Source organism: Tympanuchus pallidicinctus, unplaced genomic scaffold, assembly GCF_026119805.1.
Source record: "Tympanuchus pallidicinctus isolate F22 unplaced genomic scaffold, pur_lepc_1.0 scaffold23, whole genome shotgun sequence".
In the NCBI taxonomy this organism is placed as follows: domain Eukaryota; kingdom Metazoa; phylum Chordata; class Aves; order Galliformes; family Phasianidae; genus Tympanuchus; species Tympanuchus pallidicinctus.
Genome location: NW_026294740.1, coordinates 79807 through 95279, shown reverse-complemented (window position 1 = coordinate 95279; position 15473 = coordinate 79807). Strand labels below are relative to the sequence as shown.

The following is a 15473-nucleotide window of genomic DNA, read 5'->3' as shown; positions in this document are numbered from 1 at the left end:
TCGGACAACATTTGATTTTGCATAGCTGGTCCAGATGACAGGCTTTGACAACTGTAGCACCCTCTCTGAGGATCAGGAACTGCTTGAGGAGACAAGGGCTATTTGGTAAAGCTGGACAAAATAATGTCATTGATGAAGCTGGTCAACATGTTGAGGTGAATGTTTACTAGGAATGATGGAAAAGACAAATTATGTCATTAAGCAGGAAAGATGGAAAGAAAAAGGTACAAGGTGACAAGTGAGACCTCAGGAATGACAGAACAGGATAAAATAAAACTAATATCAAGTGTACATATGCAAATCCAAGCAGCCTGTGAAACAAGTGAGAGGAACTAGAACACTGTATGCAGACAAAGAACAGCAGTGTAATTGAAATGAGAAATGTGGTGGCATGGATTGAGTGATTGGATTACCATGATGATTGAAAATCAACTCCATGAAGGGTGACTTGGGGATCTTGCTGGACATCAAGCTGAAAATGTGCTTGGCAGAAATGCCAACATTCTAGGCAATGCTCATCCAGTTCCAACCCCCTGCTGTGTGCAGGTCACCAACCAGCAGCCCAGGCTGCCCAGAGCCACATCCAGCCTGGCCTTGAATGCCTGCAGGGATGGGGCATCCACAGCCTCCTTGGGCAACCTGTGCCAGTGCCTCACCACCCTCTGGCTCAAAAACTTCCTCCTCATATCCAACCTAAACCTCCCCTGTCTCAGTTTAAATCCATTCCCCCTTATGCTATCACCGTTCCCCTCCTGTTTCTACTCTCCCTTCAAGCACTGGAAGGCCACAGTGAGGTCTCCCCGCAGCCTTCTCTTCCCCAAGCTCAACAGGCCCAGTTCCCTCAGCCTTGCCTCACACAGAGCTGCTCCAGCCCTCTGCTCATCTCAGTGCCTCCTCTGGACCCGCTACCAGAGCTCCACGTCCCTCCTGTGCTGGGGGCCCCAGGCCTGGACGCAGCGCTGCAGATGGGGCCTCACAGGAGCTCAGCAGAGGGGGACGATCAGCTCCCTCTCCTGCTGGCCGCCCCTTTTTCATGCAGCCCACAACACAGCTGGCCTTCTGGGCTGCAGGCGCTCACTGCTGCCTCATGGCCAGCTTCTCGCCCACCAGGACCCCAAGTCCTTCTGCGCAGGGCTGCTCTCAACCACATCTTCCCCCAGTCTGTATCAATACCTGGCATTGCCCCCACCCAATGGCAGCACCCTGCACCTGGCCTTACTGAACCCCATTGGGTTCTCATGGGCCCACTTCTCCAGCCTGTCCAGATCCCTCTGGATGGCTTCCCTTCCCTCCAGTGTATCAACTGCACTGCTCAGCTTGGTGTCATCACAAACTTGTTGAGGCTGCACCGGATGCCATCGTCTGCCATTGGCGAAGATGTTGAAGAGCAACTGTCCCAACACGGACCCCTGAGGGACACCGCTTGTGCCCGGCCTGCACCCTGACACAGAGCCATTGATCACAGCCCCTTGGCTGCTACCAGCCGGCCAATTCTTTACCCACTTCTAGGAACCTTAAACATAACAAACCCAATGCAGCATCTCTAGGCAGTGAATCGGCTCTTCATTCTACACTTCATTGCAGAGAGCACTGTGGAACTTGCTTTAGCAAGATGTTAGGCATTTATACCACCAAATATATTGGTGTTTATATTGCAGACCATTTGACCCAATTAAGTTTGATGGATATGAAATCTTAGTAAGATGTGCTCAGAGATACATACAGACAAAGCTATGATTGTGTTGGTTACTCAGAGTGCAGCAGAAGTTAACGGAAGAAATAAGCACTTCCAGAATGCAATTTATGTAATTTACAGCACCTGTTTCTTTCCACTGATATTAAGAGTAACAAGTGCAGCTGCCGTCTGAACTAAATGTCCCTTCTTTCAGTTTAACTCCATTGCCCCTTGTTCTATCACTACCATCTCTTAGGCTTTGTTGAAGGCCACTGGAAGCACTTACGGGAGAAATGAAACAGAAAACTTTGTATTAAATAAGACAATTCCCTTGGCAGGTAAAAACAGTTCAGAAATGTCAGAGGATAAACCTTGTTTAAAAAAAGAAACAACAACAAACCCACAAGATTATTGAAAAGTGTGACCCATTTGAAAGGTCACCTAATCCTTCTTTTTCCCCAGGCAGGATAAGCTGAAGCTACATTGCTTTTTTACAGATGCTTCATTAATCTGTTCTTTAAGGCCTCCAAAGACAGGCATTCTAAAATTTCTGTGACAATTTATCCTTAATGCTTAGCTATTCTTAGCAAAAAATTCTTATCCTGCAAATCTCCTTTGCAGTTTGTCCTGCAGCAACAGAAAGGGAGAACAGTTTAGTTCTATGCTGTTGGCAATATATTTATGTATTTGAATATCAGATATAACTTTCTTTTGCTTTCTAATTTCAAAATTTCTTGATTCTTCATGCCTTTGTTATTCTCACAATTTTCACTTTCGTTCTGTATAATGTTCAATGTTTTTGAAGTGTTTGAAATGAACCAAGAATTTCTGCTGATATTTAGGAAGTGCAAAGGGGAGCAAAAAAGATTATTTAGCTTATTTTAATGGCAGATCTACCTGGCTTTACAGCAAAGTACATTAATACCTACTTAGCTGCGATATCCAGATTCCTTGAGCCTTTTCTGGAGAAACTGCCCAGTTATTTCATATTTTGTCTTTGTGGAGCTGAGGTTTTGCTATTGCTGAGGCATAGAGTCAAGCACATCAGAGACCACAGTACAGTTCTTTTGTTTAAGGGAACAGAATTCTGATGAGGAGAAGAAATATACACAAAATGGATGTTTGACTTCACTATTAAGGAACATACAACAATAGAAGCTCATACCTCCAAAAGAATACAGATTGAGGTCCAGTGGGTAATGCAGAAACTCACTGCTTATGACTAATTGTGGACAACGTCCCTGACTGAAGTAGATGAATTTTTGCTTCCTGAGAACAGAGCAACTGGACTTGTGATATGAGAAAAGGTTAATCTCTCCACCAGATAGGAATATATTTCTTTGCACTGAGAATTTTCTTTCACATTTGGTGATTCTTACTGACAGGAATAGGCATATTAGTGCAGCTGGTATTAACTGTGTGAGTAACTGGCCTTTGCTGTAGCCTTAAGTGTAGATTGGTTGCATACTTTAGGAGTATAAAGGGGTTCAGCAGATAAGGCATTTTGCCAAGATTTGCAAAAGAGCAGGTGGCCACTTATGATTGCGTTGATGACACAAGAGATGCAAGAGGAGGATTTAAGAGACAAAATTTAAGCTTTCAGATGTGAAACTTAAGATCAGAACACTTCTGCTCTGGCTTTATTTACATTCTGGTTCATCTCACAGGGTAAGAAAAAGTAAGTATTGAACTGGAAAAGTATGATAGGGAAGAGAAACCTTGTAGCTAGGAGTGAGAGAACTTTGGTGAATTTACACAAGTGACATGAATAGCATTCATGCTTACACTGGATCTGCTGCATAATAACCTCACATAACAGAAGGAACGGGCAAACTCAATTTTCAGTGGCCATTAGAAAAGTATCTCAAAACTAGGATTTTGTAAAAGACATGCAGAAGAAAAGCACAGGATAGTAATGCAGGAAATATACGTAAGCCTGTTTATGAATACAGAGTATTTATCTATCTTGAATACTTCATGCAGCTGTGGCCTCTCTGTCTTAAAACAACAACAAAACAAGCAAAAAAACAACAGTAAAACCCCAAACAGATAAGCTAGGAAAGACATTAAGAAAAATAAGAAGCCCTCCAAAAGAGAGGGCAAATTGACAACAGGGCTCTTCAACTTGGAAAACAAGTAACTGCTTGGAAAGTATGATGGGTATGAATGACAGAGAGTGAACAAATTGAGAGTGATTTTTGTTCCACAGAAAAAAAGTAGGAGATATCAGAAGATACTATCTGACATCGGATTTAAAGAAAGCATAAATGAATATGTTTTTAAATGTATGATGAGTTCCTGCCTTCAGGGATGGAATATTTTAACAAGAATTTGAAAATACTTGTGCAAAAAATTGATAGAAGGGATAGTTTAATAAGATGCAGAGACGGATGCATTGTGCTTGTGTAGCAGTTGTGAGAAACTAGAAGATTCTAATCAACAGCATTATTCTGTATTTTTGCCCCATTCTTATATTTTTGCATATGTTCTGGGATTCTGTCACAGCTGAGGCATTGAATTAGATGAGCTCTGTTTGGAGGTCAATATTTGAATATCCATTACAAATACTAACAAAAAACTGTATCTGGAGAACAATGTGATGGGGCTCCAATGCCCTTTTCCATTAATTTGTATACCTCTGTCTCCCACATCTCCTTCCATCTCAATCCTTTCATTCCATTAAGTCCCCATCAATCCCAGCTCTGACGATTATTCTGATAAGTTGTTACAAGTCCCCAAAGTTTTGACCTGCCCATTTATATTGAGAATTGCTCTGTAACAACAGTGATGGTGTTCCTATCAGGTTTTCCCTTGTCATATTCACTAAATCCAGAAGAGTGGAAATCTCACAGATGATAGGGTGCCAATTGTAGTGAATCACTGAGACACTGGCAGGTTTAGGGTAGCAGCCTCCTGCTTTATTCCACCCATACTGGTAGCAGAAATGATATTTCAAATGTAAACATTTTTCAGGTCGTAAGCAGGGAGAAGGAAACAAAATCAATTTTCTTGTTCTGTCTTCAGTTTTTCCCTAATCCCTGAGGCAACAATGGCAAAAAACATTTCAGGAAAGAAGGTGCGAATGTAAACAGCTGCTCTGGGTATAGGGTTGGCCATCAGCACCTCCTGCTTCTTGCTGCTCACTGTGCGCAAGACTTCCTCTGCCACCTCTGCTGGGTGCACACCATAAGTCACCTTTCTGAAAAAGACTGAATCAAAGAGAGAGGAATTAGAAGTACAAACAGGCAGGCACAACTGAGGGAATTGAGAAGATAGACAACTAGTACATCAGTCCAGTTAAGTTCATATAAACTTTCATTTCTTTACCCTCTCCCTTCCCTTCTTTTGTGCTTCCTGACCAACCACACCAAGATTTTCCCTAAGGGAAGAAGCAACCTGAGCACAGCTGAAATCTCCCTTCTATCTTTCATGCTCTTCTCAACCTTCATTCTCCATGCCATGCTGTATTTTTTTCTCACATGATGTTGCTCCTTTCCGTATATCTCCTCTTTTTAATATATTCGTCTGATCTCTTCAATCTTTCTTTCCTTTTGTTCTCCTAACGCGTTCATCTTGTTGTCTTTTCCATTTCTTTCCCTGTGCTCTTTTCTTCATAAGAAAAGCTTCCATACATCTATATGGAACTCATCCAATGTCTGTCTTGTTTCACCAAACCCCTTACATTTCCAAATTGATGCCTCCCAATTGCCAGGTGCTGGCTGATGATGGTATGAACAGATGAAGGTTGGATTGACAGTGCTGACAGAAATATCAAATTCTTCCATTTCTGCTCTAAGACAATCAAAAAAGCCTACAGCAGCGTGTTTAGAAGCAGCATCTGAAAGAAAGAAAAAACACGTGGATGTTTGGATGTATGGATTTGGATGTGTGAGGAATTCCATGAAACAATAATTTTTAGAACATTAATCTGGGAATGATTATCCAATAAAGACAAAATAATAGTGAATAACTTCACTCAGTGAAATTAGGACATATTTAAAACAAACAGAAGAAATGGAATTTACAAAATTAAGTTTTGCATAAGGTGCAATATGAACCTCCCTAAGCATGTGAGAAAGCATGTCTGGATTCCCCAGTCATAAATATTAAGTCCTGGGTTAAGAGTAGTTTCTCTAATATCTCTACAGTTTGAGAACATCTTTAGTAGACAGACAGTTGTCTCTGAGATGAGTGTCCACCGCATCTGATGCTGTAATTTGTGACACATTAGTAAAATGCAGTAAAATACACAGCTGTTTCTGGAAGACAAGTTGTGTATTTTGCAAATAAATTCGGACTTGGCCCTGCAGCAACAATTCTGTATGTTTTCAATATTAAAGTTTATATTTATAAACTTATATTAAAATAAGAGTTTATATTTATAAACTATATTTATTAAGTTAATATTTTTAAAATTAAATAATTTATTTCTTCTTTTGCTTCTGCATGACCTTTTCTTTTTCCCTTTTCACTTTAATTCAACCACTCCTTATCTATGAGCCTCTTTTTACAGTATTTTGTTTCTCTGTTCTTTTAAGGAGTGGGAGTGAGAGAGGTGTGGTGAAGCTTAGCTTTCTATCAGTGTGAAGCCACCACAAGATATTAGAGCTAAAGGCTCATTGTTCCCTGATTCCTTCCCAAGAACTTTAAAAATTTGCTGTCACATTTGATATCTATGTATTCTCAAGCACCATAGGCAGCAGTCATGTTTCACAGTACTTTTAACTATTTTTTCTTGAGTTTGACTTTGAAAATGTTTCAGTCAAATACATTATTAATCATCTACTTAAATTTGATTAATTAAATAAAATTAAATTAAGAAGGCTGGAAATTACCACTTTTAATATCTAAATATTTATACATTAAAATGAATATTATGTGAACATTTTTTTGAATTTATGAATTCATAAAAACATACCATATGAATGAATGTATAACTTACAAGCTGCACGAAATGGGACTCCTATTTTTCCTTGAATACTATTAATTAAAACTATTTGGCCAGTTCTTCTAGAAATCATGTTGGGAAGAATGGCTGAAAAAAGAAATGGAAAGAAAAAGCCAAATAAGTAAAAGAGCTTAATATCTTCAGAGAAAATAAATGACAGGTAAAGTATATTTAGCAAAATTTAATGAACAGTAAGATCATAGAATCATAGAATATTCCAAGTTGGAAGGGACCATAGCAGTTATCAAGGCCAGCTCCTGGCTCCACTCAGCACCATCCAAACCATGTGGCTGAGAGAGAGATCCAAATGCTCTGTGAATCCAGCAGCTCAGGCCCGTACCCACTGCCCTGGGTAGCTGTTCCACACACACCAATCTCCGGTGCAGAATCTTTCCCTAACCCCCACCTGATCCTCCCCTGATGCAGCAAACCAAGGTATCTCATCTACTCCTTATACGCCTTGCCCTCCAGCCCAGAGCAGAGTGCGACGATCCCTTTCCTTGCCAGTGTAGCTATACTTTGCTTAATGCATTCTAAGATACGGTTGTCAGTGCACACTACTGACTCATACTCAAGTTGCTGTCAATCATAACCCCTAGGTTACTTTCTGTGGCACTATTCTACAGCCTCTCATCTCTAAATTTACATACATACCCAGGGTTAATCCCATCCCAGGGGCAGGATCTGGCACTTACTACTGTTAAAATTCATTGAATTGGTGATTTTTCATTCCTCCAACTTTTCTCTGTAAAGCCGCTCTACCTTCAGATGATCCTCCCAATGTAGTGTTGTCACTTAGCATATCTTCAAACTAACTCATCGATGAAATTGGTAAAGATAACTGGCCCTAAAGTAGAGCCCTGTAGAACCCTGCTAGTGACTGACTACCAGACTGATGTAACTCATCCACTATAATCCGTTGGGCCCAACTCGTCATCTAATTGTTCATGCACTGCATTATGTTTTTGCCTAATCATATGCTAGACATTTTGTCTGGAAGGATATTGTGAGAAACAGCATCTAAGGATCTGCTGAAATCCAAAAAGATAGCACCAGCTGGCTTCCCTTGGTCAGCTCAATGGATGATCTTGTCAATAAAAGGAAATTGGGTTAGTTAAACAGGACCTTCCCCTCATGAATTTGTATTGTCTGTGACCAATTAATACATCATCCTCCAGACATTTTTTAATATCTCACAGCATAATTTTCTCCATTATTTTACCAGGCACTGAAATGACACTGAAAGGCCCCTAATTTCCAAGATCATTGTCAAGATCTTTTTTTTTTCAAGATCTTTTTTTTTTCAAGATCTTTGCTTCCAGTCAACTGAGACCATTCCAGATACCCAAGATTGTTGAAAAGTAATTATGACAGTTATCACAGTGCCATCAGTCAACTCTCTGAGTACCCTGTAACCAATGACTGCATTGTCTCTCTGGTATTTTTCAATAATTTCTAAAACAATTTTCCCCATAATTTTACCAGGAACTGGTGAGTCACCATCTTGTCTGATTGACCAATAGTAGACTTCCATAACGACATCTACTTATTTGCTTGTACTTAAATCCTTATCCAGAGGCTTTCAAATGTGTCACTGCCAACTGCAAGCTCTGTGCAATTCAGCCTCTCCATCACACACTACTCCCCACTTTGCCTGCACTGTCAGTCCCCTCTGAGGAGATCGTAACCATCTGCTGTGACACACCAGACTCAGGACTCTTTCTGCTAGGTATAGCTTGTATTAATTGTATCATAGCTCTGAGATGGAGTCAAAATTTTCATAGCAACAAAGGCAGCAAGCACAGAACTGAAGGAGTCACCAAAAGGAAAAACAAGTCGACAAAATTTTTTTCAAACACCTACTAATATATTTCCAAGCCTGATTTATTTCCAGGCTGATTTTGATCTTATTCACTTCAATTGCAGCCCACTCATGTTCACATGATTCTGTCTGTAGTGAAGAAGGCAAAGTTAAATGCTAATGCATCAGAATAATGCCGGTGATTTGGATCTTAAACTTCAAGTTGTGACAGGAAAAAAAAGGAAAAAAATTAAAATACCTTTGGTTAATGTTATAGGTCCAAAATAGTTGGCATCCATTATCTTTTTATCAAGTTCCAATGAAATGCTCTGCACTGCTCCTTTTACCTTCATACTTGCATTGTTGATGAGTATATCCACACAACCATAGCAATTCAGGATTTCCTTAGCTACATCTTGAATGCAGTCTATGTCTGAGATATCCAGAAGAATGAGCTTTGGTGTATATGTCTAATAAAGGAAAAAAATATTCAAGGATTTGAATCATGGCACAGTTTTTCCATATTGTGAGAACAGCCTTTTGCATAACTTGAGTGGATAGAAGCTGCAGGACAGGAGGCCTGTGTGAACATAAGCTCAAGAACAAAATGTGGAGGCGGCAAAACTGCAAGACTCGTTGCCAAGTGAAGAAAGCAGAACAGATGTCTTGTTGTTGAAGATAAGATGGCAAAACAGATACCTCAGCTCAGTGTAACGTCAGTGGAAACCAGTTTGGGCTACCCTTCCTAAAAGGTTGGAAATGTACAGCGAGAATGATTGCTAGCCTTCAGTTCACAACCACCAGAGATGTTGATCATTTCTTGGAGTTTCTGCCCATGTGCTTGGAATGTAATGACTACGTATACACTATGCCTTTAAATATGCAATTGCTGCTTCTTTTCATGTGCATGTTGGTGGAGCGATCTCCATGCACCCAGTGCTGTAATAAAGGAATACTTGCTCGTCAGAACCCATTGGCATATAAAGTTACTTTGTTGGTTTTCTCAGTTTCAGATTCCTTATACATAAATTATTTTCTACTTACAATTTCTATTTACTCTTAAAAACAATAAAATTTACCACTGTATCTGAAGAAAGTGCATTATTATTCTTACAGAAAATCTTCATTTGTTCTTTTAACCCACTCTGGAAAGAGGTTAACTCAGTAATAGGTACTCTTGTACTCTGAAATTCAGATACAGGTGCATAACACCTCGGGAAGAGTAAGCTGGAATAGCTGCATCCAATAAATGCAGATAAATACACATGGGATGACTCCTATCCTTCCTCTTTTCATAAACAGAACTCTGTAGAAATTTGTTGACCACAGAACCTTAGTTAAAGTGCTTTGAGAGATGATTCGCGTATATAAGAGGAACTGAATGTACAGGGGAAATTGGGAGGTGGGAATAGTTTGTTTAACTATAGGCAATCCAAACCACGTGTATTGTTTCTTTCAAAGATGTAGATTTTATCAGCTGCAGCACAGAGGAATGAACTCTGAGAATTTTCACGTATTACTATGCTGAAGTACAGACAGGTCCCTTAGTCATACTTAATGATTTTTCCCAGTTGATTACACAAATTAGCACAAACACAGTATTTCTTTGTGAAGATGAATGAAGCTCACTGTAGAAAAAGGGTGACATGTATTTGTTGGTCTGGTGACAAATGGCTATGTAATTTATGGATTACTTATGCTCTGAAATGAGTCTGATCACAGAAGGAAGGATTTTCCATGGGCACCAAAGAAACATCTCCCAAAGAACCACCTCTGACAGCATGGGAAGCCTTTACTGGTCTCACATCTCCATTTGCATGCTTAGTCAGTGGTAATGAGAGAACTTGTATTTATGTGCTCCCATAACCTGCAATCTGAGAACTCTCACAAAGTAGTAGAAATATTTAAGATTAATGAAATCCTTGGAACCACCTCCCTTTTCTTGAACACTCAAGCTATGCAAAAAAATGATGGCAGTTCACACAATGAAATGGAGAACAACATCTGAATTAACATGTAAATCATTCTACCTCGCATTTCTAGTTGTCTGGCTTTGAGCAGGGATTCGTTCAAAATGCAGGTCCACTCAGGAGCTTTTGATCTTATTTTTGACATATTTTTGACATCATGCTCTTCAAAATTTCCTCTTTCTCTGAACTGTGCTGGGTATATTTTGTGGATGACCAAAATCACTGCTGGTGTCTGAATTAAGCTCCATGTAGACCTCATTTTAGTAGATTTAAAAGCAGTTTTTGTACGTGAACAAGGTTTTTACCTCAACTTGTCAATCTTCAGAGCACTGCGAGGAAACACTTACTGTACTGGGGTCTGCCACGCTAATTAAAGCATCATACAAGGCTTCCAACTTCTCCCATGTTCTGCCACACAACACAAGCCTTGCTCCTCCTGAATGAAACACTTGAGAACATTCTAGGAGAGAAAGAAGTTCAAAAGAAATAATAACAATAGTAGCAATTTGATTATACCCATTTTAGTTGAAACGGGAGGCTGTTTTTGCTAATGATGTTGAATCATTCATTAAAAATTCATTATTTTTTGAAGGATAAAAATATGAGAAAAAAAGAATTTCCAAATATAAATGAGTAATAAATGAAATTTTATGAATATTTTTACCATATTAAGGTCATCACAATTAATGGTATAGCATGATGATACTCTTTAGTTGTGGTATATAATTAAGAAAAGAACAGTGTGACAGTTAATGGGTTAGAATAAGAAAAAAAGTGTTTGTCTTTCTTCCTTAACTGTCTCCACATGTAAGTACAGTGTAATGAAAAACATACACAAAAATACATTTATGATGTTGTTACATGTCAAAATCTCACAACAATACCAATACACCAACCAATCCCAGAATGCAGAAAACTAGGTTTGGGCACTGTCTTCATGAAACTTTCAGGCACATGAAACTCATCTACAATTCTGAGGAAGAACGGTACATAGAAACTTAGCAGCCACTGCCCTACAAATGAGATGAAATAGCAGCTGGAAGGTCTTTCTTACACAGACCCTTATTATTCATCAATCTTCCCAGGACTCAGTGGAGGCAATGGGGACAACCCTGAGCTACCTCTGGTTCAGACAGGATTCCTGAAGCCTTCCTGAGAAGATCACTGAGAAATTTCTGTGTATGCTAGGATAGAACTGCTTTCTCTACATACAGACAAGGACATTCTGGACTAAAGATTCACAACAGTTAAACTGTCTCTGGAGAAGATTCTCTCTTGCTAATGCAAGTGAGCTAGAATTGTACTTTTCTCAAACTGGTGGCTCAATGAAACTGGCAGTCAGTACTACAGTTTCTCATGCCTGAGCATCGGCCTGAAATATCAGGTTGAAGCTTTTTGATGGTTTGTGTCTGACTGGTTTTCTTCTCTAGCTGATGAAGGGAGAATACATTCTTCACTGTGCTTCCCGTTTGATCAGAGAAAGGCTTTTTAAAAATCAGGGACATCTTCAGGGATTAACTGTCTGTTGTACTCCCCAAGAGGTCATAGGGTGCCTAGGGATATGCAATCTAGCTCAGCTGAATTGAAGAAGTGGTTCTCAGTTTGGAAATGTGTCAAGATAGTCCTTGCAATGAGGAAAAGTACACGCTTGCCTTTTTTTTTAATCTCTTGTAATATAAATTGTATTGCAGATAGCCTGTAGGCATGACACAATGAACACACTGCTTTAAATCAGAAGATCTGCTTTAGGTGCAGATAGACAAGTAGCTGGCAGTGGGTTATGTGTGCTGGCAGGATTGAAAATTAAAAGGTCTTTTCCTTTCATGATTTATTTTCTGTCTAGATCTTCAAAATCCTTTCAGCCTTGAAACCCTTATATTTGGTCCTTAAATTAAATCTGTATGTCATTTGCATATTCAACACTGGAAGAACAGGAAGATGACCTTACAATTACTCTTGCTTTTCCCGTCTCTTTGATTTGTTTTGCTTCCTATGACCCTTCTTAAACAGGCAACATTATCCACTCTTCAAAAATATTTTTCTTCATATTTCAGTAGCTGCAGGAAAATCCAGATATTCTTATTTTTTTTTTTAAATTTCAATATTAGAATCTTAATATCTGTATGGAAGTATTTATATAAGCCTTCTGGACCCAGGTTCTTACCTCTATAAACATTTTCAGTGGAAACTTCTATTTATGTAATGTTTGTTTTTCACAGTTGTATTTTCATGAATTTTTTTCATTCCTTTTTAGAAAAGAAAAATTTTGTGACTTAAAAAGATTATTTATAGCTACACCAATATTTTTCTTATTAACTTAACAGGGCAGGTTTATGAACAAAATTCATGAACAAGATTATTTTGTGATCAACAGCAAAAGGGAAACCAGTGATGTATTTCTCTAGACTCTTTTGAGTTACGGCACTGAAAAAAGCCTGGGAATCAAGTTTCATTAGCAGTCATAAACCACTGAAAACATCTTCATCATTTTTTTGTTACTTTTTAAACTTTGACACGTCTCCATTTGTCCAGAAATTCTAGTATGTGGAAAAAAGAATCTTGCAGTTGCCTAGGATAAATAAATTAACTACCACATATCCTTTCCTTTCTTCCACTGAACACACATGGTCAGATCTCCCTGTTGGAGGTTCTGGAGGATATCAAGGGAAAAAGAGTAATGTAGGTGATAGAGGGGCAGCAATTTACAGGGGGAGAAGGGTGAGTACTGTTACAGGGAACAGAAAAAGTGGAAGCCTTTAAGGGCTTAAAAGGAACAAGTAACAGAGAAAGGTGACACCAGTTAATGCTGATTTGCTGCTACTCTACAGTGACAACTTATGGTATTAGATCTCAGAGTAGCAAAGTGCTAAAAATATCACTTAACATGGTTATAAAACCTGCTACTCTGTTCCGTAAACTCAAAGCTCTGCAGTTCCTGAAAGTTCATCTGCGGTTCCTGTATCTGAGATTTTAAAAGTACACTTGAAAGTCATAGACACTGTTCAGTTCTCTGACGTGGAGAAGAAAAGAGACAACTCACCCTTGCCTAGTCCAGAGATGGCATCTGTGATCACCACCACCTTGTTCTGCACTGCTGATTTGGACACTAGCCATATGACTGTCTGGTAAATATAAATGATTCCACTGATCCCTAGAAGAAGCAATGGTAGGGCAAACACAGCAAGAATACCCATATCTGTGGAAAACAAGAGTCCATATTAAAGTAACAGTAACCATAATATGAACTTATAATTTTCAAGTTTCTCTTATCTACAAAAGAAATGTTTCCATGCATAAAAAGTCAGTAATCCCAGCATAACAAACACATAAAGCTGTGGGAATATTATCTTCCAATCAGCAGTTTCATATTAACATAAGTTAATAAGTCCTTTTGCTTTTTTCTCCATTTTCCTCATTATTTCACATTTTAATGAAATCTAGATTTCTAGATTAAAAATGACTGTTGATAAAACAGAATAAAATTGCAGTTCAAATATTGCCAAAGTGGCAAGTATTGCCAAATATGGCAAAGTATAGGATAAAATATAAGATTAAGCTTTTTATTATGTGGCTACTATGGGAAAACAGATAAAAAGCTTTTTATACTAATTTCAAGTAAAACATATAATAGAAATGTTTTCTGTTCTGAAAGATACAGGAAAAAAGAAAAACCAAAACCACTTACTATGACTATGTAGAATCCTGGTATAGATAAATACTGTTTGCAACAAGTTTTTGTATTATGAGTTTAATTAAAGTCCTTCAAGATTTTCATTGAAGATTGCACTAGTTGAGGCTGCTTGCCCTGTGTGAGAATGGCTATGTATAGCCTGCTGCTGTAGCAGAGGGACCTCAGAAGTAAATATAGCACCTACAGTGTGATTCACATGCTTGACTGTTTAGTTCAGCAGGCTGGACAGTCCTGTAAAGACTCTATGTACAGTATCAAATCCACTGTGCAATGAAACATTTGTCTTTTTGTCTTCTCATTGGTTGCAGTTGTTCATAGGACTATCTCAGTTTCCCATCTGAGGTCTTCAACTAACTTTATTAAAAAAAACAAACCCAAAACTTATGTATCAAATGCATGATGATTATATGTTTTAAAAACAATAAAAAGAACTTTCAGTTTGAAATAGTCACTGTTCTACAATATGAATCATACATGTGCACCGGGAAAGGGTCTCCAAGCAAGCTGGCTTTGGGAGCTAACGTTTTGTAATAAGCCAAGAGCTCCTGCTGGGCAGCAGTGTGCTGGAAGTACTGTGCTTCCAGGGGGCACATGCTGCTTTCCAGTCTTGGTATTTGTAAGGTAGATGTCTATCTTTTCCAGCAATTTCAGGATCTTATCAATTTTACCTTATCACCTCTTGCATTTCCTTCAAAGATGCAATGTTTATTGACCTGACTGACTCAGTAATGAGATTCAATTGGAATTGCGGGGGAATGTATCATGAATCATTCAGAATCTTTTATCACAATCTTATGAATGTAAATATTAACAGTTGGATTTAATACTCCTGTTAATGTTGTGTAACTGGTCAACTAAATTCTACAGAGCAATTCTCAACTCTGTGAGAGAATGACAAGGTTAGAAACATTACTGAATCATTGATATTGGGGTGTTGTTACAAGGAGCAAAGATGTTATTGTCTGCAGGTACAAAATAGTATCAGCTTTCAATGAATGGGAAGAGTAGAAAGTTGTTCAAGAGGCCATCAGGAGGAGACTTATCGACAGTTAATTCTAACTAGCTCTAGAAATAAAGATGCATATTCCTTTCTGTGACAGTTGGATCTCCTGAGAAAGAATGCATGATTTAAGATTACCAAAGCAAAGAACTATATAATGGACATCTGTGAGGCCACTGACATGGTCTCACATGATATCCTTCTCTATAAACTGGAGAGATACGGACTTGAAGGGTGGACTGTGAGATGGATAAAGAATTGGCTGGATGGCCACAGACAGAGGGTTGTGGTCAACAGCTCTCTGTCCAGATGGAGACCAGTAATGAGCACTGGCCTCCAGGGGTCTTTCTTGAGAATGGCACTCTTAAAAATCTTAAAAATCAGTGAC

The 15473-nt window shown here is 38.8% G+C and overlaps 1 protein-coding gene across 1 annotated transcript; it reads right to left on the bottom strand.

Moving 5' to 3' along the window:
• Positions 1-2231: 2231 nt before the first annotated feature.
• On the bottom strand, positions 2232-14239 carry DHRS7C (dehydrogenase/reductase 7C). The gene is made up of 7 exons (XM_052688190.1): positions 14080-14239; positions 13435-13590; positions 10742-10854; positions 8684-8894; positions 6618-6710; positions 5358-5513; positions 2232-4884 (listed from the first exon to the last, which is right to left on the bottom strand). The coding sequence occupies exons 2-7, from the start codon at positions 13586-13588 to the stop codon at positions 4676-4678; spliced, it is 936 nt and encodes a 311-aa protein (XP_052544150.1). The 5' UTR covers positions 13589-13590; positions 14080-14239; the 3' UTR covers positions 2232-4675.
• Between the last annotated feature and the right edge of the window lie 1234 nt (positions 14240-15473).

Excerpts from the sequence above, each read along its gene's own strand:
- DHRS7C (XM_052688190.1), bottom strand. The coding sequence starts at position 13,588 with ATGGGTATTCTTGCTGTGTTTGCCCTACCATTGCTTCTTCTAGGGATC. Across the intron at positions 10,855-13,434 it reads CATCTCTGGACTAGGCAAGG|AATGTTCTCAAGTGTTTCAT; the intron begins GTGAGTTGTCTC and ends TTTCTCTCCTAG. Across the intron at positions 8,895-10,741 it reads GCGTGGCAGACCCCAGTACA|ACATATACACCAAAGCTCAT; the intron begins GTAAGTGTTTCC and ends TTCCTTTATTAG.